Source organism: Budorcas taxicolor, unplaced genomic scaffold (assembly GCF_023091745.1).
Source record: "Budorcas taxicolor isolate Tak-1 unplaced genomic scaffold, Takin1.1 scaffold1558, whole genome shotgun sequence".
Classification (NCBI taxonomy): Eukaryota; Metazoa; Chordata; class Mammalia; order Artiodactyla; family Bovidae; genus Budorcas; species Budorcas taxicolor.
In genome coordinates this window covers 3,610-28,057 of record NW_026291632.1, presented here as the reverse complement: position 1 = coordinate 28,057, position 24,448 = coordinate 3,610, and the positions used below count along the sequence as shown (strand labels likewise).

At 62.3% G+C, this 24,448-nt stretch overlaps 1 protein-coding gene across 1 annotated transcript; it reads left to right on the top strand.

The window, feature by feature from the left end:
* Positions 1–24,247, top strand: LOC128071125 (uncharacterized). The gene is given in 26 exon segments (XM_052664093.1): positions 1–38; positions 7,172–7,285; positions 8,501–8,573; positions 8,658–8,795; positions 9,379–9,459; positions 9,545–9,637; positions 9,639–9,974; positions 10,429–10,539; positions 10,834–10,877; positions 11,844–11,916; positions 12,001–12,138; positions 12,403–12,489; positions 12,722–12,802; positions 12,888–12,980; positions 12,982–13,317; positions 13,772–13,882; positions 14,177–14,220; positions 15,187–15,259; positions 15,344–15,481; positions 15,746–15,832; positions 16,065–16,145; positions 16,354–16,659; positions 17,114–17,195; positions 19,408–19,539; positions 22,038–22,135; positions 24,215–24,247. Coding segments are annotated over 26 exon segments (3,021 nt in total).
* The last annotated feature ends 201 nt before the right edge of the window (positions 24,248–24,448 follow it).

The following is a 24,448-nucleotide window of genomic DNA, read 5'->3' as shown; positions in this document are numbered from 1 at the left end:
ATGTCAGATAGAAGGAAGAGCTGGGCCCCTCTGTCCAGGTGAGCCGGGGTCCTGACTGCTCCTGGGGCCACAGGCTCGGTTTCACACCGTGCAGCCCCCGGGGTTCCGGCTCTCCTTACTCCTTGTGGACGCTGGCCCGAGCAGGCTGCCTGCGGAGGGCTGTCTAGCCCGGAGAGGCCTCTCTGGGCGCTGGGGAGGCGTTCAGGAGGTAAACGGTCAATTTTCAGCTTCTGAGCTGCCCCTGACTGCTTGTCTTTCTCTGAAAAGTCTGAGAGGCCCCTCCCAGGAAGAGGCGGCCACACTGCCTAGCAGGGTCAGTGAGTAGGCCGAGCAGGCAGGTACCCTCCCAGGGATGGGGCTCAGGTTCTGGGCGCAGCGTTTCGGGGTGCTGTCAGCGCTGGGGAACTTCATGCTTGGCGCTCTCCCTCTCTGTGCTTCGGTCTTCACTCACGAGTGGGGCCTTCAAAGGGTCCAGGGACTGGGTGTCTCATCTTCGTCTTCTGAACATCTAGTCAGGGTCAGAGAAGCCTGGGGGTGGGTGTCCAGGAGGCAGCACCTTCATGTGATTGGTGACTCCTGAACTCTGCCTGGCGTACCCCCAAGAGCATCTCCTGACCCCCTGACACCACCCCCAGAAGACTGAGGCCCATGTAGTGGATGGGCAGGAGCTGCGTAGGCCCCTACTCCTTGACCCGAGGGCTCTCGCTGGTAGAAATTGGCCCCAGGCGGGCGTTTGGGTGGTGAGGCCAGGCTGACTCTGCAGGTGTGGGCAGACCCTCCCATCTGGACCTTGACCCTCCCCTCTCCCCCACCCTCTAGGGACACCCCCCCCCCCATGGCAGCACCTCCCCCACCAGGGCTGAGGTCCCCCTGGACTCTCTGTCCTCACTTCTCTACAGCAGAGGCCTGTGGGGTCTGGAGAGGGGAGGATACCCCCCAAGAAAGGAGATGCTTGGTGCTCTGGACGCAGGCCCAGCATCTCAGAGCCCAGTCACACCCAGGGAGGGTCTGTGCAGAGGGTGGGGCTGGTAGTCAAGGTCTTGGACTCGGTGTGTGGGTCTGATGCGTGAGTGTCTGTGTTTCCAAGCGGGGCCTGTCTGTGTTCGGGTGTGTGTGGGTCTTGCGTAGTGCGGAGAAGTCTGGGTGGGTGGGAGGTTCTGACGTCGCCATTTGGGCCTTGGGCGTTCGCGTCCTCTCAGACCTACATTGAGCATGACGGTGCAGGGCTGGTCTTTGCTGGCCCTCTGCTCAGAGGCCCTGGGCTCCAGTGGCTGCACGGGTGGGCTCTAGTGCCCTGGGGAAGCTGCCCTGCCTCCCCAGGGCCCTGGGCTGCCGCAGCTGTTGCCAATGCTCGCCCAGGAGGCAGCTGGAGCCAGGACCCTCTGCCCCGCTCCCGGGAACAAGCCCCAGCTGGCAGAGGGAAGGGCTGTGAGTCACTGTCAAACGAGATTCCTAGGAGATGGTGGGGGGTGTTGAGGAGGGGGTGAGGAGTGTGGCTCCAGGCAGGGCCCAGGTGGGCAGTGGAGGGCCAGTGGGCCCCCCATCCTTGGCGCCAGATCAAAATGCAGATGCCCAGCCCTGGATGGTGGGTCGGGTGCCCAGGACAGAGCGAGGGGTTAATCATTTCCCCACCTGGCCTCCTGCAGCCCTGCCACCTCCCAAGACGCCTGGTTCTCCCTGGCACCTCTCCCTAGACCGTCAGGGCTGGAGCGGACCTCACTGACCATCAACAGTGGCCCCTTGCATGAGGAGGCCGGCTCCCCTCGGGCAGCACACTGGCCCCGGGTCAGAGGGCCTAGTGTCAGGCCTGCACCCGCTCTTCCCCTCCCAAGGGCTGCATGACCTGCCCTTTGAACCTGGGCCTCCACGGAATGCCCTGGGGCAGCCTCTGTGCCCTCCCCTGTTAACCCTTCCCAGGCAGCTGAGCCTTGACCTATCACACAGCAGATTTCTGTGTGCCAATTCCCTTAGGAAAGAAAGGTTCTGCTGGTCAACCGGCCCGCAGGGACACCCCTGCCCTCAGCTGCTGACCATGGGCACGGCAGACTCAGGAAGAAGGGCCTGGGGAGGGAGCCAAACTGACTCTCCCCTGCACAGTGGGCAGGGAGTTTCCCAAACCACAGAAGGGAAGAGAAGATCCCTTTGTCTAAGGATGGAGCATGGGTGCTGGCAGGCCTGCCTGGAGCGGAGAGGGCTGTGTGTCCAAGTGCCAGCTAGGTGGTGAGGGCAGCGGGGGTGGCTGCTGGGGCTTCAGTTGGTGGCCATGGCTCGAAACCCCCGGGTGCTGGCGTGCACTGACCCTGGCGCTCTAAAGGACAAGCCGTTGGCCGCTGGGTCTCCCCAAACCTGCTTCCCTAGTCTGCACCAGAGCTCAAGCTGACCTGGGGAATCCCAGGCACCCCACTCCCTCTGACTGCTCAGCTCCTGGGCTCCTGAGAAGGTGGAGCCTCCCTGGGCATCCTTCCTGGCACTGGGCCTGTGGTTAACAGGCTGCCCTCGCCGGGAACCTCGGCTCCTTCTTTTACTGGCCATCCTGCCGTGGGTACCTTGTTGATCCTGTGAGCCTTGGAAGCCTCATCTGCAGAATGGAGGTGACCCCCCCCCCCTGCATTCCTCAAGGTTGTGGGGGCCTCTTGTCAGTGGCGCTTGTGAGCACCCGGTGCTGTCTAGGCACATGTCAGAGCCCTACCTGCTCTGTTTATTGGTTTACTGGTCACTGTATTCACCAAACGCGTGTGCTTCTGAGTGCTGAGCACTGCTCTGGGCCCTTTGCTGTTGTTCAGTCCCTCGGTCATGTCTTCGCAACCCCATGGACCACAGCAGGCCAGGCTTCCCTGCCCATCACCAACTCCAGAGCTTACTCAAACTCATGTCCGTTGAGTCGGTGATGCCATCCAACCATCTCATCCTCTGTCGTTCCTTCTCCTCCTGCCTTCAATCTTTCCAAGCATCAGAATATTTTTCAATAAGTTGGCTCTTCCCAACAGGTGGACACAGTATTGGAGCTTCAGCTTCAACACTGGTCCTTCCAATAATCAGGGTTGATTCCCTTCAGGATAGACTGGTTTGATTTCCTTGCTGTCCAAGAGATTCTCAAGAGTCTTCTCCAGCACCATATTTCAAAGGCATCAATTTTTGGTGCCCAGCCTTCCTTATGGTCCAGCTCTCACATCCATACATGACTACTGGAAAAATCATAACTTTGACTATACGGACCTTCGTTGGCAAAGTAGTGTCTTTGTTTTTCAGTGCACTATCTAGGTTTGTTATAGCTTTCTTTCTAATGAGCAAGCATCTTTTAATTTCCTGGCTGCAGTCACCGTCCACAGTGATTTTGGAGCCCAAGAAAACAAAATCTGTCGCTCCTTCCAACTTTTCTTCATCTATTTGCCATGAAGTGATGGGACTGTATGCCATGAGTTTCGTTTTTTGAATGGTGAGTTTTAAGCCAGTTTTTCACTCTCCTCTTTCATCCTCATCAAGAGGCTCTTTAGTTCCTCTTCACTTTCTGCCGTAAGGATGGTATCATCTGCATATTGGAGGTTGTTGATATTTCTCCTGGCAATCTTGATTCCAGCTTGGGATTCATCCAGCTGCATTTCGCATGATGTAGTCTGCATATAAGTTATAGACATATAAGTTATTAGAGTCTGCATATAAGTTATAAGGGTGATAATATACAGCCTTGTTGTACTCCTTTCCCAATTTTGAACCAGTCCATTGTTCAATGTCCAGCTCTAACTGTTGCTTCCTAACCTGCATCCAGATTTCTCAGGAGGCAGGTAACGTGGCCTGGTATTCCCATCTCTTAAAGAATTTTCCACAGTTTGTTGTGATCCATACAGTCAAAGGCTTTAGCATTGTCAATGAAGCAGAAGTAGATGTTTTTCTGGAATTCCCTTTCTTTCTCTATGATGCAGCAGATGTTGACAATTTGATCTCTGGTTCCTCTGACTTTTCTAAACCCAGTTTTGCAATCTGGAAGCTCACAATTCACATCCTGTTGAAGACTAACTTGAAGGATTTTGAGCATAACCTTAGCAGCATGTGGAATGAATACAATTGTCCAGACGTTTGAACATTCTTTGGCACTGCCCTGGGCCTTTGGGTACCTTATATTCATTCCTGGGGCTTCACCCGCCCCCCTGGGAGTCTGATCTCCACCCCTCCTGTCCTTCTCTCCCTTTCCTTCTCTTAAGAGGGGTAGTTCTTTGTTTGGAGATAGCGTTTCTGTTGGGCTGGGGGTGAGCACATCACCCAGGTGAGCAGTGGGGTCTTGGTGTACAGCTGGGGGTCACTCCAGGATGCCTGGGCTGACACCCTCTGGGCAAGAAGCTGTCTGGTATGAGTCACTTCCCCAAGACTAGACTCCGACAGATCACACGTTGTCTGACCCAGGTTCCACCTACAAACCAGCAGTTTTCCCTGAGTGCTGAGTGGCCTGTGTGGGAACAGGCTTGCTCAGGCCCAAGGAATCCTGGGCGTTCCATCCCTACCTGGCCACAGGTGTGCAGGGGAGTCCCAGCTCTGTGGGCCAGTCACCCTGTTGGGGGTGGACTCTCATCTCTGCAGCACATGGCTGACCCCAAACTGTGGACTCGAGGGAGGGTCCACAGGGGGAGGGCTGACCTTGTGGACCCAGGGGAAGCCACGTGCAGGGGGCCTTTCTCACCTGGACAAGAGCATCAGGGCCTGGTTGAGGGGCCATGGATTCCTGTAAAGTGAGTGATGGCAGTGGCCTGGAGTGGTCCAGTTTCCATCCCATGATCAAGGCCGTGGTGCCTGGGCTGGAGCCCTTCCCACCCACTCAGGGGGAGTCGAGCCCTGACAGGCAGGGGTGCTGAGGTCTGCACCGCCAGCGAGGCTGACAGCCAGGCGTGGGCAGGTACCATTGTAGGGCCTAGGGTTTGCTGCCCCTTTGTGCTCCCACATGTCAGGGAGAGATCTGGTGACCTCACAAGAAGGAGAGCCCTGCCCTCTGTACCTGGCGCCACGTTTGGTGGCATGCATGTTCTGGGCACTGTGGTGGATGCACCCTGTCCCATGGCCTTTTCTCTCCCCATGGGACAAGCTCTCCACACTTTGTTTGCAAATCTCTGACACTGCTGCTTGTTAACCCTTCTCAGAGGCTGGGCGTTACAAGCTCCTCCTTCTGGAGCCCCCTGGTTGTCTCTTGTCCAATCGAGCTTTTTCTAAGGGTCTGGGAGCCTCTTTGCCCAGCACTGCCCGGTGGGCCCCTTCCTGCTGTCTCAGCACATCCCCTTCCTGTGGTCCACCAGGCTGGCTCCTCTCTCCTCCATCGAGTGAGTGTCTCCTCACCCTTCACGTCCTCCTGCCCCACCCCCACCACCACTGCTGAGACATCTCACTGAAACCTTCCCTCCCTGATGGCCCCCAGCCTTCTAAAAGCACCACCAGGAGCTGCTCAAGCCCACTTTCCTTCATTTTTCTCATTGCCTCGCTGGCCCCCCATCCCCATCCAGCCCCCCAGCAAACCCAGTAGACTCTGCCTTCAAATTGTGTCCCAAATCCATCACTTAAGTCTCCTAGTGGCTCCCCACACATGGAGTGAACCCGCGTCTCCCTTGGTCCCGAAGCACCTGCTCTGGCTCCCCTTCTGCTGAGTTCAGCATCCCCCGCCCCCAATGCCGCACATGCCGGCTCCACCAGCACCCCCGCTCCTCACAGCTCTGTCCCCTCCAGCGCTGCCGCCCCTTGTCTTTTGTCCCTCCTGTCCTTTTGTTCACGAGCCGGGGAGCCCTGCTCAAAAAACGTGAGTTTACTAAACACCAGGTCAGCGAACATGACGCTGGGCCTGAACGAAGAGGTCAGGGTGGTGGTGTGGCTCCTGCCCCTTTTAGGGAGGAGGACTGGGGAGGTGCAGGGAAGTGACCCCCCCTTAGGTGGGAGGATTAAGCAGGCTGTCTGACCTGGCCCTGCAGAAGTCTCCCCAGGGTCCGGGGGCTCTTTCCTTTAGGAAGCTTCTTAGATAGGTTTTATATGTCATTCACTTGGTAAAACTTGTGGGTTTCCTCCAGGTCACGTGTCTGCTCCTCCTATGATACTTCTTCCGTGGTTGCATGTGAGGCTCTGTAGAGGCAGGCGAGGCCACGGTAGGAATACGGCAGCGGAGAGGCTGGGGAACAGTTTTGGGCGCTAACCAGGCGGGAGCCTTACTACCCTGCAGTGATGCTGGGAGGCGAGAGGGTGGCCTTCCCCGGACCCTTCTGATCGGGGCCCAGACTGCTGGACAGGAGCCCCGGCCCACATGGCCTGGAGCTTCCCCTGTGGCCCCTGGGGAAGCTCGGCCTCCCTCCCCGCGGGCCCCGCCCCTGGCCTCCCTCCCAGTAGGCCCAGCCTCTGGCCTCCAGGCCATCCTGTCCCCCATCTGCAGTCCAGCCCTTTCCCTCCCGGTGCAGAGCGGGGCTCACTTCCCTTTCTCAGTATTTGGCTGGTGGATCTGTGACCCTGTAGTTCCCAGTGGGAGGCTAGCCCAGCTTGGTTCCTCAGAAATTCTTTGCTCTTTGGCTAGAATGGGAGTGGGGTGCTGGGGGGAGGTAGGTGCGTGGGCAGGTGGGTGAGGATGACTGGTGGGAGGCTGGGGCAGGGTGCTGTAGGGACATGGGGCTGGAGGCAGGATGGTGGAAGGCGGGGTCTGGGGGCTGGCTATGAGGGGGACCGGTATGAGAGTGACTATGGCTCTGAGAATGACTATGAATGACTGTGAGTGACTAAGTGACCAGGGGCCAGAGGCAGGCTCTGCCCCTCACTCCCGCCCACGGGAAGGCTGGTTTTCGGAGGTGAAGGAGGCTGGAGCACCTAGACAGTGAGGGAAGCAATGCTGGGTTCCCCTTTGGGGATGGCTGGTTCATCTGGGATCTCTGTCTGCGGGGCTGGGACATCCCAGGGGAGCCGGGGAGCTGGGATGTTTCTCAGTCACTGTTCATCTGAGAGCCTCAGATCAAAGCCGGGCTCGGCCAGGTTCACCTGCCTCCTTCGGGCTGAGCAGTGACCACCCTGCCACTTCCCTGGGCGCCCAGGCAGGGTGGACCCCCATTCCAGTGGGGGTGCAGGGTGAAGTCCGGAACGCCGCTCCCCTCACCCATGATGTCAGCAGCGGGGACGCTCTGGACGTCACCCTGAGGCTATGCTGACCCTCCATTCCCGCCAGCCGGACCCAGCAGTGGGCCCTGGAGGACAAGGAGGAACAGGAGCGAGAACGCCGGCGGCGACTCTGGAACCTGAGATTCACCACGGACGATGAGGACCTGCCGGCCCCTGAGAGGTGCGGGTGGGAGGCAGGACCCCAGTGAGGATGGACCAGCTGCCCCTGCCTGGGGAGTGGGCTGACCTTCTGTGGGCCCCAGGCTGGTCAGGACAGCAGTCAGGACCAGTGTGGGTGAGCTGGGCCGCTCTTGCTGGGCATTTTATAAGCTTAGCTCATCCTTCCACGCTCCTGAGAGTGCTAACCCGCCTCTCAGGTGGGTGCACAGCTCGTGCACCAGGGGCACGACCTGGGGGTTTTTGGGCCCTGGGCCAACCATGCCCCTTCAGCCCGGCCCCCTTCTGCTAGTGGACCCCCGTGGATTCTGATGGGAAGGAGGTGCTGCTGGTCTGATCACTAGCCCCGAGACTGAGCTCCCCAACACGCCTCACCGCGGGGACAGGGCCCACTCGGGGGACGCATCTCCTCTCACTTCTGAACAAGCTCAGTTCGCAGACCTGGCAGGAGGCTCAGCCAGCGAGTGAACTCACCTGAGCTGGGGCGGGCAGGTGGAGGCACAGGAGGGGCCCTTCTGCAGCAGCCCAGGTTTGGGGCAGCCTCCCGTGCGGCTCCCCGGCTCCTGGAGAGGGGGCGCAGGGCATTTGGCCTGCACTGCACCCACGTGGCCATGGGGGCACGGAGGCCTGGGCACCACTCCCGGCTCCTGTGCCCATTGCCGTGTGACTCGGGCCAGCGCCCTGCCTGTCTTTGCTCCTCATCTGTAAACGGCAGGGCCTGACAGAGAAGAGGTATTTGTTGAAAATGGAGTGGTTGCACCCTACAGGCGTGAGGTGGGGAGAGCTATGCAGGCAGCACTGGACGGAGGGTTGGCAAGCAGAGGGGCTTGGAGCAGAGTCCACATGGAGGCCAGCCAGCCAGTGCAGCAGCATGGGGAGCAGCAGGTTCAGGAGGGCATCAGACCCAGGTCATGAGCCTTTCATGCCGCCTGTGCCTGAAGGCAGGATGGGGTTCCTGGGGTTCGGGAGGGTGGAAGGTGGAGAGAGGGGAGCAGCGTCTGAGGCGGGACTGACTCCACAGCACAGGGACAGCAGCTGTTTCTGGCCTGGGGGTCCTGCCAAATGGACCGTGTCTCGGGAGGACAGGGAGCCCCCACCGTCTGTGTACAGAGGCCGCGTTCTCTTTGCCAGAGTGAGGTGGGGCACAGGGGCAGGCCCGGTGTCCCGTGGGCGGGAAGGCCTCACCTGCTTTGTCTCGCCCTGTCTTCCTGCCCTGCAGCAGCAGCGTGAGGCTCCCGGCCAGCTCGGTCAAATTAGGCCTGAAGGTGGAGCAATACCTCTCGGCCATACAGGTGAGAGGGCCGGGCCCTGGGGTGTGCTGGGCATGCCAGGGGCCTCAGGCTCCAGCGTCAACGGCCTGTGCTCTCTGCTCCCAGAGATCAGAGTCTATCAGGTATGCAAACCCATTCCACACTGAGTTCCCAGTGGTTCCCGTGGATGTCACCAGCAAGCGCCACCTTTTCGAGAAGGAGCAGGTGGGCCAGAGCCAAGAGGACCCAGCCTCTAGCCGCAAGGTGAGCGGCCCTGGCGCACCAGGGCTCTGCAGACCGCTGAGCCTGGGGTCTGCAGAACTGGAGCCTGGGCACTGTGGGACAGCTCCATGCTTTCCTGCGTCTGTCTGGCGGACTCGAGGGCCCGGCCATGCCTGTTGCTGAGCCCCCCAGCCCAGCGGTGCACACAGCTCCGGGGGAGGGTCCTATGGCCTGGCCGTGTAGATGTGGTGAGGGGGCCCCTCTGGAGATGCCAGCCCGGCCCCAAGGTGGGAGCTCTCTCCTCAGGAGAACTTGCAGCTCTCAGGGGTGGAGAAGTCACAGCTCATCCTGTGGATGAGCAGGGCCCAGGAGTCAGCACAGCAGGGCCCACAGGTACCAGATGTGCCCCTCTGGCCCCGGTCTCCCTGCAGGCCTCTCATAGTGGGATGACCCATCACGGGAGGGACAGCCCTGAGTGCAGTGGAGATGCTCTGCACGCGGGATGGCCATGTGGAAGCCTGCGGGTCAGAGGGTGGAAGGAGTCGGGCCTGGGGTCCTCCCCTGAGAAGAGGCGGGCCAGGGGGCTCTGCAGCAGCCTGAGCCCGGTCTCTGACCTGATTCCCAGAACCAGGAGACACAGAGGGAGTTGGCAGCTGGCAGCAAGCCCCAGTGGAGGAAGAAGCCAGAGGCCCCGCTGGGTGCCGAGGTGAGTGGGGGCCCAGCGGTTGGGGCAGCTCTCCCTGGAGAACGTGGGCCAGCAGGCACCCACTCCTCCACGGCAGGCCTGGCAGGGGGTGCTGGCGGGCAGGGCACATGCGGGCTCCTAGAAGCCGTCTGCTGCACAGAAGACACTTGAGCCGAAAGCAAGCCTGGACCCTGAGACTCCCCCGCCCCAGTAAATGTTTCATGTTCCAGAAGATCTCTGTGCTGGAGGAGAGAGCTGTCTCAGGAAAGAGGGCAGTTCCAGACAAAGCCAGCGACTCAGAGAAAAGACCAGTGTCTGAGAAAGCCACCGTCTTCGAGAAGACCCCAGTCCCCGAGATGCAGCCGGCCCCAGTCAGGGCCATGGCCCCAGTGTGGCCCCAGGACTGGGAGCAGTCAGCCTCAGCAGAGTGCCCATCCAGCCCCAGGAGGCAGCGGGGCACTGGGCCTGAGAAGGAGCCCGAGTCTTTGGCGGGGCCTCTGCCCCGGGCTGGCGGCCTCCCGCCTGTCACTCTGCAGGTGCACGGTGCCCCCCACCTCCCTGTCCTCCCGGCATCTCTGGCTGCCTCCCTGTCTCCTGTCCTCCCATCTGCTGTCCTCCCGGTGTCTCTGGCTTCCTCCCTTTCTCCTGTCCTCCCTCCAGGCCGGCCCCAGCTCTGTCTCCCCTCCCTGCCTGCTCTGCTGCCCACAGGACAGGGGACTGGGATGGGGTCTCACCTGGCACCCACACCACACCCTCATCCCAGGCCCAGACTCCAGGGAAGCCTCAGATGCTTCTAGAAGCTCCCCCATCCCTGGAAACCCTGTCCACTGGCCTGGCCCTGAGCCTGTGGCTGCACCTCCACAGCCGAGGCAGCAGGCGGGGGCAGAGGACCAGCCTGCTGCCACCGCCCCTTGCTGCTAGGGTGAGCCGGGCCTGCGGGGGCTCCGGGCTGCCTGTCCTCCCGCATGACTTGCTCCCTGCTCCGTCCAGGTGAGCAGCCCCAGCACGGAGGCGGAGGCCAAGTCCCCCTCGCCCACAGTGGCCTTGCCCACCTTCAGCAGCAGCCTGCAGCGCTCCAGCCCCCACGCCATCTCCTTCAGGGTGAGCCTGGCTGCTGTGGGCCCCTCCCTGCAGGGCTCGGGGCAGTGGGGAGGCAGGCAGGAGGCACCCTGAGACGATCTGGGGGCATCAAGGAGGGGCTGTTGACCTGGCTTGATGGGAGGGGCCATGCCCCAGGCCCAAGGCAGGCCTTTCATGGGGGTGTGGCTGGCGTCTGTGTAGAGGAGAGTGCGGGCGAGAACCCAGGGTGGGCTGTGTTCTGAGAGGCAAGTCCTCCCTTGTGGAGGCTGTGGCTGCCACGGACCCCGCTCACTGGCACCTTTCTTCTCTTTCCAGATGAGCCCCCGGAGAGATAGCTCAGAGGCGGCCTTAACCCGCAGGTCAGGGCCTGGGGTTCATCTGATGTGGGGCTGAGGCATGAGGTGCAGCAAGGGGAGGGTCCAGCTGCCTGGAGAATGCGGGTGGGAGGGGACGTCCTGGGCCATGGGTTGCCGGGGGCGGGGTGGCGGCGAGTGGGTGTGCTGGGGTCGTTTGAGTCAAGCACTGGGGATTCATGCACGCAGGCTGCACCATCTGCCCCAAGACTGTCTCTGAGACCAGCAGTCCTGGGCGAGGCTTGGGGACGTGGGGCACACAGTGGATGAGGGAGTTGCTGCCTTTGCTTCAGAGTGAGACGTGCAGGAACCACAGGGCTCAGAGGTCCCAGGGGTTCAGGACAGGAACCGAGGGCTGGAGCCCCTTGCAGTCAGGGGAGCTCAGCCTGCGAGAGTGGGGTGAGGGCAGAAGATGGTGAGCGTCAGGGAGCATGAGGTGGGGAGAACTCTATGAGACAGCAGGGCGATGGCAGGGGGCGGAGGGCATCAGGGGATGTGAGGTGGGGAGAGCGCTGCAGGCAGCTCTGGACGGAGGGTCGGCAAGCGGAGGGGCTTGGAACAGAGTCCGCATGGAGGCCAGCTAGCCTGCGTGGCAGCACGGGGAGCAGGGTTGGGGCACCAGGTTCAGGAGGGCATCAGACCCAGGTCATGGGCCTTTCATGCTGCCTGTGCCTGAGGGCAGGATGGGGTTGATCTGGAAAGGGGAGCCTGGGGTTCGGGAGGGTGGAAGGTGGAGAGAGGGGAGCAGCGTCTGAGGCGGGACTGACTCCACAGCACAGGGACAGCAGCTGTTTCTGGCCTGGGGGTCCTGCCAAATGGACCGTGTCTCGGGAGGACAGGGAGCCCCCACCGTCTGTGTACAGAGGCCGCGTTCTCTTTGCCAGAGTGAGGTGGGGCACAGGGGCAGGCCCGGTGTCCCGTGGGCGGGAAGGCCTCACCTGCTTTGTCTCGCCCTGTCTTCCTGCCCTGCAGCAGCAGCGTGAGGCTCCCGGCCAGCTCGGTCAAATTAGGCCTGAAGGTGGAGCAATACCTCTCGGCCATACAGGTGAGAGGGCCGGGCCCTGGGGTGTGCTGGGCATGCCAGGGGCCTCAGGCTCCAGCGTCAACGGCCTGTGCTCTCTGCTCCCAGAGATCAGAGTCTATCAGGTATGCAAACCCATTCCACACTGAGTTCCCAGTGGTTCCCGTGGATGTCACCAGCAAGCGCCACCTTTTCGAGAAGGAGCAGGTGGGCCAGAGCCAAGAGGACCCAGCCTCTAGCCGCAAGGTGAGTGGCCCTGGCGCACCAGGGCTCTGCAGACCGCTGAGCCTGGGGTCTGCAGAACTGGAGCCTGGGCACTGTGGGACAGCTCCATGCTTTCCTGCGTCTGTCTGGCGGACTCGAGGGCCCGGCCATGCCTGTTGCTGAGCCCCCCAGCCCAGCGGTGCACACAGCTCCGGGGGAGGGTCCTATGGCCTGGCCGTGTAGATGTGGTGAGGGGGCCCCTCTGGAGATGCCAGCCCGGCCCCAAGGTGGGAGCTCTCTCCTCAGGAGAACTTGCAGCTCTCAGGGGTGGAGAAGTCACAGCTCATCCTGTGGATGAGCAGGGCCCAGGAGTCAGCACAGCAGGGCCCACAGGTACCAGATGTGCCCCTCTGGCCCCGGTCTCCCTGCAGGCCTCTCATAGTGGGATGACCCATCACGGGAGGGACAGCCCTGAGTGCAGTGGAGATGCTCTGCACGCGGGATGGCCATGTGGAAGCCTGCGGGTCAGAGGGTGGAAGGAGTCGGGCCTGGGGTCCTCCCCTGAGAAGAGGCGGGCCAGGGGGCTCTGCAGCAGCCTGAGCCCGGTCTCTGACCTGATTCCCAGAACCAGGAGACACAGAGGGAGTTGGCAGCTGGCAGCAAGCCCCAGTGGAGGAAGAAGCCAGAGGCCCCGCTGGGTGCCGAGGTGAGTGGGGGCCCAGCGGTTGGGGCAGCTCTCCCTGGAGAACGTGGGCCAGCAGGCACCCACTCCTCCACGGCAGGCCTGGCAGGGGGTGCTGGCGGGCAGGGCACATGCGGGCTCCTAGAAGCCGTCTGCTGCACAGAAGACACTTGAGCCGAAAGCAAGCCTGGACCCTGAGACTCCCCCGCCCCAGTAAATGTTTCATGTTCCAGAAGATCTCTGTGCTGGAGGAGAGAGCTGTCTCAGGAAAGAGGGCAGTTCCAGACAAAGCCAGCGACTCAGAGAAAAGACCAGTGTCTGAGAAAGCCACCGTCTTCGAGAAGACCCCAGTCCCCGAGATGCAGCCGGCCCCAGTCAGGGCCATGGCCCCAGTGTGGCCCCAGGACTGGGAGCAGTCAGCCTCAGCAGAGTGCCCATCCAGCCCCAGGAGGCAGCGGGGCACTGGGCCTGAGAAGGAGCCCGAGTCTTTGGCGGGGCCTCTGCCCCGGGCTGGCGGCCTCCCGCCTGTCACTCTGCAGGTGCACGGTGCCCCCCACCTCCCTGTCCTCCCGGCATCTCTGGCTGCCTCCCTGTCTCCTGTCCTCCCATCTGCTGTCCTCCCGGTGTCTCTGGCTTCCTCCCTTTCTCCTGTCCTCCCTCCAGGCCGGCCCCAGCTCTGTCTCCCCTCCCTGCCTGCTCTGCTGCCCACAGGACAGGGGACTGGGATGGGGTCTCACCTGGCACCCACACCACACCCTCATCCCAGGCCCAGACTCCAGGGAAGCCTCAGATGCTTCTAGAAGCTCCCCCATCCCTGGAAACCCTGTCCACTGGCCTGGCCCTGAGCCTGTGGCTGCACCTCCACAGCCGAGGCAGCAGGCGGGGGCAGAGGACCAGCCTGCTGCCACCGCCCCTTGCTGCTAGGGTGAGCCGGGCCTGCGGGGGCTCCGGGCTGCCTGTCCTCCCGCATGACTTGCTCCCTGCTCCGTCCAGGTGAGCAGCCCCAGCACGGAGGCGGAGGCCAAGTCCCCCTCGCCCACAGTGGCCTTGCCCACCTTCAGCAGCAGCCTGCAGCGCTCCAGCCCCCACGCCATCTCCTTCAGGGTGAGCCTGGCTGCTGTGGGCCCCTCCCTGCAGGGCTCGGGGCAGTGGGGAGGCAGGCAGGAGGCACCCTGAGACGATCTGGGGGCATCAAGGAGGGGCTGTTGACCTGGCTTGATGGGAGGGGCCATGCCCCAGGCCCAAGGCAGGCCTTTCATGGGGGTGTGGCTGGCGTCTGTGTAGAGGAGAGTGCGGGCGAGAACCCAGGGTGGGCTGTGTTCTGAGAGGCAAGTCCTCCCTTGTGGAGGCTGTGGCTGCCACGGACCCCGCTCACTGGCACCTTTCTTCTCTTTCCAGATGAGCCCCCGGAGAGATAGCTCAGAGGCGGCCTTAACCCGCAGGTCAGGGCCTGGGGTTCATCTGATGTGGGGCTGAGGCATGAGGTGCAGCAAGGGGAGGGTCCAGCTGCCTGGAGAATGCGGGTGGGAGGGGACGTCCTGGGCCATGGGTTGCCGGGGGCGGGGTGGCGGCGAGTGGGTGTGCTGGGGTCGTTTGAGTCAAGCACTGGGGATTCATGCACACAGGCTGCACCATCTGCCCCAAGACTGTCTCTGAGACCAGCAGTCCTGGGCGAGGCTTGGGGACGTGGGGCACACAGTGGATGAGGGAGTTGCTGCCTTTGCTTCAGAGTGAGACGTGCAGGAACCACAGGGCTCAGAGGTCCCAGGGGTTCAGGACAGGAACCGAGGGCTGGAGCCCCTTGCAGTCAGGGGAGCTCAGCCTGCGAGAGTGGGGTGAGGGCAGAAGATGGTGAGCGTCAGGGAGCATGAGGTGGGGAGAACTCTATGAGACAGCAGGGCGATGGCAGGGGGCGGAGGGCATCAGGGGATGTGAGGTGGGGAGAGCGCTGCAGGCAGCTCTGGACGGAGGGTCGGCAAGCGGAGGGGCTTGGAACAGAGTCCGCATGGAGGCCAGCTAGCCTGCGTGGCAGCACGGGGAGCAGGGTTGGGGCACCAGGTTCAGGAGGGCATCAGACCCAGGTCATGGGCCTTTCATGCTGCCTGTGCCTGAGGGCAGGATGGGGTTGATCTGGAAAGGGGAGCCTGGGGTTCGGGAGGGTGGAAGGTGGAGAGAGGGGAGCAGCGTCTGAGGCGGGACTGACTCCACAGCACAGGGACAGCAGCTGTTTCTGGCCTGGGGGTCCTGCCAAATGGACCGTGTCTCGGGAGGACAGGGAGCCCCCACCGTCTGTGTACAGAGGCCGCGTTCTCTTTGCCAGAGTGAGGTGGGGCACAGGGGCAGGCCCGGTGTCCCGTGGGCGGGAAGGCCTCACCTGCTTTGTCTCGCCCTGTCTTCCTGCCCTGCAGCAGCAGCGTGAGGCTCCCGGCCAGCTCGGTCAAATTAGGCCTGAAGGTGGAGCAATACCTCTCGGCCATACAGGTGAGAGGGCCGGGCCCTGGGGTGTGCTGGGCATGCCAGGGGCCTCAGGCTCCAGCGTCAACGGCCTGTGCTCTCTGCTCCCAGAGATCAGAGTCTCTCAGGTATGCAAACCCATTCCACACTGAGTTCCCAGTGGTTCCCGTGGATGTCACCAGCAAGCGCCACCTTTTCGAGAAGGAGCAGGTGGGCCAGAGCCAAGAGGACCCAGCCTCTAGCCGCAAGGTGAGTGGCCCTGGCGCACCAGGGCTCTGCAGACCGCTGAGCCTGGGGTCTGCAGAACTGGAGCCTGGGCACTGTGGGACAGCTCCATGCTTTCCTGCGTCTGTCTGGCGGACTCGAGGGCCCGGCCATGCCTGTTGCTGAGCCCCCCAGCCCAGCGGTGCACACAGCTCCGGGGGAGGGTCCTATGGCCTGGCCGTGTAGATGTGGTGAGGGGGCCCCTCTGGAGATGCCAGCCCGGCCCCAAGGTGGGAGCTCTCTCCTCAGGAGAACTTGCAGCTCTCAGGGGTGGAGAAGTCACAGCTCATCCTGTGGATGAGCAGGGCCCAGGAGTCAGCACAGCAGGGCCCACAGGTACCAGATGTGCCCCTCTGGCCCCGGTCTCCCTGCAGGCCTCTCATAGTGGGATGACCCATCACGGGAGGGACAGCCCTGAGTGCAGTGGAGATGCTCTGCACGCGGGATGGCCATGTGGAAGCCTGCGGGTCAGAGGGTGGAAGGAGTCGGGCCTGGGGTCCTCCCCTGAGAAGAGGCGGGCCAGGGGGCTCTGCAGCAGCCTGAGCCCGGTCTCTGACCTGATTCCCAGAACCAGGAGACACAGAGGGAGTTGGCAGCTGGCAGCAAGCCCCAGTGGAGGAAGAAGCCAGAGGCCCCGCTGGGTGCCGAGGTGAGTGGGGGCCCAGCGGTTGGGGCAGCTCTCCCTGGAGAACGTGGGCCAGCAGGCACCCACTCCTCCACGGCAGGCCTGGCAGGGGGTGCTGGCGGGCAGGGCACATGCGGGCTCCTAGAAGCCGTCTGCTGCACAGAAGACACTTGAGCCGAAAGCAAGCCTGGACCCTGAGACTCCCCGCCCCAGTAAATGTTTCATGTTCCAGAAGATCTCTGTGCTGGAGGAGAGAGCTGTCTCAGGAAAGAGGGCAGTTCCAGACAAAGCCAGCGACTCAGAGAAAAGACCAGTGTCTGAGAAAGCCACCGTCTTCGAGAAGACCCCAGTCCCCGAGATGCAGCCGGCCCCAGTCAGGGCCATGGCCCCAGTGTGGCCCCAGGACTGGGAGCAGTCAGCCTCAGCAGAGTGCCCATCCAGCCCCAGGAGGCAGCGGGGCACTGGGCCTGAGAAGGAGCCCGAGTCTTTGGCGGGGCCTCTGCCCCGGGCTGGCGGCCTCCCGCCTGTCACTCTGCAGGTGCACGGTGCCCCCCACCTCCCTGTCCTCCCGGCATCTCTGGCTGCCTCCCTGTCTCCTGTCCTCCCATCTGCTGTCCTCCCGGTGTCTCTGGCTTCCTCCCTTTCTCCTGTCCTCCCTCCAGGCCGGCCCCAGCTCTGTCTCCCCTCCCTGCCTGCTCTGCTGCCCACAGGACAGGGGACTGGGATGGGGTCTCACCTGGCACCCACACCACACCCTCATCCCAGGCCCAGACTCCAGGGAAGCCTCAGATGCTTCTAGAAGCTCCCCCATCCCTGGAAACCCTGTCCACTGGCCTGGCCCTGAGCCTGTGGCTGCACCTCCACAGCCGAGGCAGCAGGCGGGGGCAGAGGACCAGCCTGCTGCCACCGCCCCTTGCTGCTAGGGTGAGCCGGGCCTGCGGGGGCTCCGGGCTGCCTGTCCTCCCGCATGACTTGCCCCCTGCTCCGTCCAGGTGAGCAGCCCCAGCATGGAGGCGGAGGCCAAGTCCCCCTCGCTGGTGGGCCAGAGCCGAGGGCCCAGCCTCCAGCCACAAGGTGAGTGGCTCGGTCCTGCCAGGCGTCTGCAGACCGCTGAGCCTGGGGTCTGCAGAGCTGAAGCCTGGGCACTGCAGGACAGTTCCATGCTTTCCTGTGTCTGTCTGGCGGACTCTAGGGCCCGGCCATGCCTGTTGCTGAGCCCCCAGCCCAGCTGTTCACACAGCTCCAGGGGAGGGTCCCATGGCCTGGCCGTGTAGATGTGGGGAGGGGGGCCCTCTGGAGATGCCAGCCCGGCCCCAAGGTGGGAGCTCTCTCCTCAGGAGAACTTGCAGCTCTCAGGGGTGGAGAAGTCACAGTTCAACCTGTGGATGAGCAGGGCCCAGGGGTCAGCACAGCAGGGCCCACAGGTACTGCGCGTCTCCCTGCAGGCCTCTCGTAGTGGAATGACCCGTCAGGGACGGGACAGCCCCAAGCATAGTGGATAAGCTCTGCATGCGGGATGGCTGTGGGGAAGCCTGTGGGTCAGAGGGCGGAAGGAGGGCCTGGAGTCCTCCCCCAGGAAGGGACGGGCCAGGGGACTCTGCAGCAGCCTGAGCCCGGTCTCTGTCCTGATGCCCAGAACCAGGAGACGCAGTAGGAGTCGGAAGCTGGCAAGAGTCCCCAGTGTAGGAAGAAGCCGGAGCCCCCGCTGGGTGCCAAGGTGAGTCGGGGCCCAGGGGCTGGGGCGGTTATCCCTGGAGACTATGGGCCAGCAGGTGCCCACTCCTCCACAGCAGGCCTGGGCCCTGCCCAGCGTGGGGGGACTGGGGAAAAGGGGGTGTCCCTGCCCCGCCCCATGAACCCCCTTGTCCTAACCGTCCTTGGTCCCACAGGTGTGAGGAGCCAGTCTCAGGCCAGCAGCCGCGCTGGCTGCCTCTCCCGCCCACTTTCCACACTGGACCCGGGAGGATGCTGGCCAGCTTCCTCCCCACCCTTCTGGGGCAGGTGTGTCCCAAGCCTGTCCAGCTGCGGGCACTGCGCATCTGCACAGAACCTCGCCACCCTGTCCACGTGGACTCCTGCTCTTCCTCCTCCTCCGGGTCCGTCAGGTCGCACCAGTGTCTCCGTGCACCTCTCCCAGGCTGGCCCCCACCGTCCTTGTGCTGCCTGCCAGGCTGGAGGAGCCATGCTGACCTCTCCCAGGCCCTGCCTTGCTCCCCTTCACACCCCACCTGCTGTCCTGGCTAACCCATCCTGTGCCCCTCCCCACACTCAGGAAAGAGCTGATAAACTCAATCACTCTCAGGTGTGACCAATAATTCCTTAAAAATCATTCTTGCCAGAAGCTTTGCTTTTCAGCGGAGGCTAAACAGTGTGGGGATGATGTTCTAGCTGTGGGGGCCCCAGGGGGGCAGGCATTTGTCTGACAGCAGCCTCTGTGGCCACAGCCCAGCACACTTGCCCCCACACCTAGATCTCCTCTCCCCTGCCCTCCTGGGCCAGAGGGGACGCTGAGCTGTGTGTAGACCAAGCAGCCAGAGCCAGCCTGGTGCCGTCAGCTCTGCGTGCTCTGTGTGGCTGGTGCTGTTGCCCCCTGGGGGAGCCCTCAGTGCCCATTGGGGCTTCCTGGGAAGGGTGCAGCGGGCAGCACCACACTGCCCACCCTCTTGCACTCACTCTACACATGAAGGCCCTGCACTCACCCTTCGGGGCGGGGGAGGAGGGACGCACGCCCAGGGCGACCTCAGGGCGATGTGTGAGGACAGCACACAGCCCGGGCACCCGCCTGACCACGCCCGCCTCCTGTGCCAGGCCTCCTGTGGGTCCCCAGGGCCGTGGGCACCGTCTCTGTGTTCTTGTCCCTCATCTGCTGTTAGCTCGGAGAGGTGACTTCCCCTCGTGGGCAAGGGCAGGGCGTCCAGGGCAGGCCAGCTGTGGCGGCTGCAGTGACGGCCGCCTGTGCTCCGAGTTAGTCCATCCTGCCTTAGGATGGCCCCTGGATCCCACACACAGTCAGGCCACGGATGCCTGGAACCTGCCAGGCTTTTCCTGTGGGGCCTCGGGTGCCAGAGCCCTCTCCCAGGCATCCACGGAAGCAAATTCTGTCCCATTTGAAGGACTTTTGAGCTTACAAGGCACCCACTGAAGTAGCTTGAGTTAAGGGAAGGTGTAGGAAAAGCGGTTCCTAAATTGCAGATTTCGGGGCAGGACATAAAGCCTGGCTGGGCTCCCGGGAGCCAGACCAGGAGAGCGGGTGGCAGCCTGGCTGCTCACTGTCCCCCGGTGCCAGCTGCTGGCTCCTGGCTTCAGCCGGTCTTGCCCCGGATCTACTGGTACGGGAAGGGCCACTGGGCTCAGAGGCCCCCGGGGACCGTGGAAGGACAGCCTCAGCTGAGACGGGGCCAGGTCAACAGAAGAGCAGGTGAGGAGCGCGTGTCGGATGGGGCCTGGGGCTCCCCAGGCAACAAAGTTGAGGGGGGGCGGGACGTGGGTCAGGCGAGGGGGGATGCGGGGAGAGGCTATCGTTGCCCACGGAGAGGAGTGTGCGTCACCACAGGCGGCCCTTGGCAGGGCCGGGGCTCAGGGCCCAGGAGGAGTTGGGCAGGACAGGGGCCCTGAGAATTCAGAGAGCAGGCCTATCCCAGGTTTGCTTCCTCTTCTTTGTCCTGTCCCAAGCCCGTCCATGACCCAGGTGCTGTGCTGGAGGCCGCAGACACAGGCGTGCAAGCAAATGCAAGGCCCGTGTGCTGGCCACGTGGACATTGTATTCTAGTGGGTTTAGCAGATTGTAATTTTAAGCTGTCGTGTCTTGAATTTCAACCATCTTCCCTGCCCCTCTACTCAACCAGCTGCCTCTTTGAAGAGAACCCTTGCTCTTTGCTGGAAGTTTGACCTTGAATTTGACACCCTGCAGTGGGTCTACTCCCTGCCCAGTGGGGGAGGGCTTGCCACGTGGCTTGGGGGGCAAGCAGACCCCTCTGTAGGTGTGCTCACTGAGGCCGCCAGAGCCTGCCTCCCCCCTAAGGGTGTTCACCCGCTAGAGGAGCCAGTAGCCTGGAAGCACCCTTGTCCACACATCACCACAGCTGAGCTTATGCCCCAACCTGCCTTCCTGACTGCTGGCATCTGCTTTATCGGGGTTTTCAGGACAGACAGCTGGCTTGTGTTATGTGCCTGCTCCCTCCTGTCCCCTGCGTGGCTGTCCTGGTTTTAAATAGTTTATCTGAGCAGCTGGAAGACCACATGTGCTTATATGGCCTGCGGTACATGTTCCCTTAGCCCTGTCCCTGGCACCTGCCAAAAGAGCAGCCAACACCCCCTCTCCCCCTGCCCCCACCACCTTCAGCGTGACTCCCGCACACATTTCTCCCACCACCAGGCCGCGGGCCTGTTTAAAGCCTGTCCAGCCCCTGCCCTCTCCCAGACCCCACAGGGCAGAGCACACACCACAAGACCCATTGGCAGCTCCTGTTCTGGCTAAGACTGGGGCAGGCTCTAAGAGCAGAGGCATGCCCTGTAGTCTGGGCCCTCTGTCCGAAGTCACAGTGTCCACTCTGACTGGGTGTCAGAGCTGGGAGAGGCCCCCTTCCCTCGGGAGCTTTAGAGGGCGGAGTCTCAGAGATAACTCCCTGAACCTAGTTTAACGGACCCTCAGCCTGAGGCTGGAGACTCCGGTGTGAATCACAGACGTCCCACTGAAGGCCTGGGGTGGGTGGAAGATCTTGGGTGAATAGCTGTCCCTCCCTGGGTCTCTTTCCTCCTCTGTAGGATGGAGAGGCCAGGCCTCTAAATGAAATGATGTTCCGACCCTCGGGGACTCCCCCTCCTGACACCTCCTCCCTCTAGGCGAGGAGCCCCTGCCCCATCCTGGGCAGGTCCTCCCCCCTCACCGGGGAGCAGAGCCGGGCTGTGGGTGCCCACACCAGTCAGAACAGTCCTCGTGGCCACATTCTCCTCCATGGGGTTCAGAAGCTGTCAGAACTGCTGAGAAAGCCTGCCCACCAGAAGCAGCCAGGGGACCAGGGACCCTGGAGGCCCTTCCAGGCAGATGCAGGGCTGGGCCACACCCCAGATGAAGGAATTCATAGGGCATGGACTCCATCTTAGGCCTGTTCATGCTGATCATGCTCAGCCACCTTTCCAATGAACTCTGAACTCTGTGTTTAGTGCCTATGAAAACAACAGAAGGACAAGACCCCCTCTAGACCAGGGAACCTTGAAGATCTATCTAGGTTACTCATCGCCTAAGAGAAAACATACACTAATCACCCCTTCCTCCAGACAGGCCATAAATTTGTCTGTATCTATCAGAGTGTAACCTCAGGGTTATTGATTATTGGCTAACTGTTTGACTGTTCGAGCACATAGCACCTGAATCATGGGCCTATTGGGATTGTATTTTCCTTGGTTTATGTAAGTCTCAAGGAATTTGGAGTGGTGGGTTCAGACATGTACACATGGGGTATAAAAGATTTTCACAAATGCTGGTCAGGGTCCTTGGCTAAGAGGAGACTCTGCCTTGGGCCCGCCGGTGTAATAAACTGCACTCCACTATCTGCATTGTCCTTCTGAATGAGTCTGTTTCCCAGAATGCGTGGCTACAACACGTACAGGGCTCTCCACGGCTGAGCAGCGTGGAGAGACCCGTTTCCTGGAGGGGGAGAGCGGCTCTCTGGGTCAGGGTGTTAACCCTGAGTCCAGTGCCCCCACCCCAGGGTCCCTGCCCCCCATCCTACTGGGGAGAGCACCTGCTGGAGCTCTGCAGGGAGAACCGCTCCCTCCTGAAGGAACACGGCTGGGGGTTGCGGGGGGGGGGGGGGGGGAGGCACCTGGAGATGGGTGTTTGAGGCTCATTCTTGTCCTGGTGCAGCTGGGAGGCCTGACCTCCCGAATTCCTCTTTACCCTGGGTCTTCGGGCAGGAACCTGGGAGGATCTCATTGCCCTGGTCCAGCTCTGCAGGTGGGCCAACAGCTGCTGTCAGGACGAGTCCAGCTGCCTGCTGGGCACAGGGCTGAGGGTGAGGCCTCTGCTCTTCTGTTTCATGGATAGGTTAACAGAGGCGCAGAGAGGTTAAGTGACTCAGATAAGGTCACACAGCAAAGCTGGGTATTAAACCTTGGTCTTTGACAGCATGGCCAGTGTTTCTGCTTTATTCCCCAAGAAAGGTGACCCTGGCCTTTTGGCTGTGATGGCGACTTGCTAGAAAGGACAGATGGGAGCTTGGCGTGGGCCTTCTGGCCCCTCTTCCAACTGGAGGTCCCCCTGGCCCCCCTCCTTCCTGCCACCAGTGCCTGGACGCGATCTCAGATGCCTCTTCTGGGCTGGAAGCCCTCCCCCACCCCGATCTGCCTCTTGAGCGGCTCTATTTTTAGGAGCTGTGCTTACAGGAGTAGGGGGACTCGCAGGGCCACAGAGAGAGTGTGAGGGCCGCACCTCAGGCTGGCCAACCCCCTCCCTGGAGGCCTCCCTGCACCCCAGGGTGACAGACTTCTCCCAGCGCTCAGGCCCCTGGCCTGACTGCTCCCTTGGGAGCAGTGCTGACCTGCCAGTCCTCACCCACCCTGGGCTGGGGGCTGTCCCCCTGCCGCTCTTTCCCCACGCCCCATTTGGAGACTCTTTGGGATGAGTACCCCCACCCAGGGGAGCCAGCTTCAGTCCAAAGCACCCTATTGCCAGCCCCACCCTGCCTGCCCCACTGTAGGTCTGTTTGCCCTGACCCAGCAGGACTGGATGACTGGGAGCAGGCTCAGAAGAGTCACCAGCCTGAGGCTGCCGCCTGAGGCAGTCTCCCCTGGGGGCTACGGGCAGGGCTCCTTCAAGCACCTCTGAGCCACAAAGGGGCTGCCTTGTGGCGAATACCATGCCACCTGCCAGAGCTGGGGCTCACCGCATGTCTGCAGACAGGTGCCTGGGTGGGTCTCAACCATGAGGGCGGGGTCTGGGGGACAGGTGAGTGGGCATCAGCACCCCGTCCAGGGTGCCGTCACTGTAGCCTGAGTCACAGGTTGGTGGCCACAGCACTGGGTACAGCCTCCGTTCACCCTAGCTTTCCTCCCCTTGGAGAAGAGGAACCTGAGGCACAGGGGCCAACAGCCTTCCCACGGTCACACACACAGGGCGTGGAGCTCGTGTCCCGAGCCATGCCCACCTCCCAGCCACCCCTCTGGCCTCTCCGTGTGCTCACAGCGACTGGGACAGCAAGACACTTCCCCATGTGGGGCCCTGGGCTGCCTCAGGCCTTGGGAGTGGGGCTTGGACCCCAGCTTCTGTTCCCAGAGCCGCATGGAAGACACCCTGGAGAAGCTCCATGGAGCTGGGCTTTTCGTAGAGACGGCAGTTGTGAGAGATGAACAGACCCCACACCTGCCCAGGGTCCCCTGGGAACCACCACACAGGCTGGGACGTGGGTATTCCCTCATCTGTGATCCGCCTGATTCCCTGCTCAGCTCATACTCCCCATGTGTCTGGGGTCTGGTGTAACCAGTGTCTGCTGTGTGCTGCGTGTGTATGCACACGTGTGAGGGTGAGCTCCCTTCCATTTAGCCTCTGTGGGTCTGGTATCTGGTGTGTGTCTGATATTGTGTGTGTTGGTGTGTGTCTGCTGTGTGCTGTGGGTGTGTGACCTTATGTGAGGGTGAGCCCCTGGCCGTTTACCTGTGTGTGTCTGTGCAGCCACCAACACAGCGGCCCTGGGCGGCTCTGGAGCCGCGTGTCCCTCGGGTTTCCCTCCAGCCTCCACAGGCCCTGAAGCCATGCTCCGTCCTCCGTGTTTGCCCCACGGTGGCTCTGAGTGTTTCACAGGCAGAACCTCATGCAGCGGCCTCTCCCCGTGACCGTGGGCCCTGAGTTTAGCCCCAGGCGTTGGCTGACCCTGCGGCTTCCTCCCTGTCGCTGAGCTGCTCCCTGGGAAGAGGCCTGGCTGCAGAAGACTCAGGAGCCTGCAGCCTGGCCCTGCTGAAAGGGCGTCTCTGCACGACAGGGGCGCGGGCCCGGTGCAGCTGGTCCAGGGCTGGGGAATGGCAGGCTCAGGGCTTCCCACAGAGACGAGCGGCTGGCCCTCTGCCCACCTGGACTGTCTCTCTCTCTCTCTCTGTAGAGGGAAGAGGAGGCCATGTCGGACGTGGAATAGAGGGTGGATGAGTATGAGCGAGTGCTGGGGCGCTGGGCAGGGGCTGCGCCCGTCGAAGGCATGGGGAGAGCTGCACCCTTGCTTCCAGCCCGTTGCCTCGGGCTGCCCCTGGCAGGGGGCTGGCCGTGAAGACCCCAGGGCTGGAGGATGGACTGGCCGGGGGCTGGGGGTTGGGCCTCCTGAGAAAAGACCAGAGAGTTT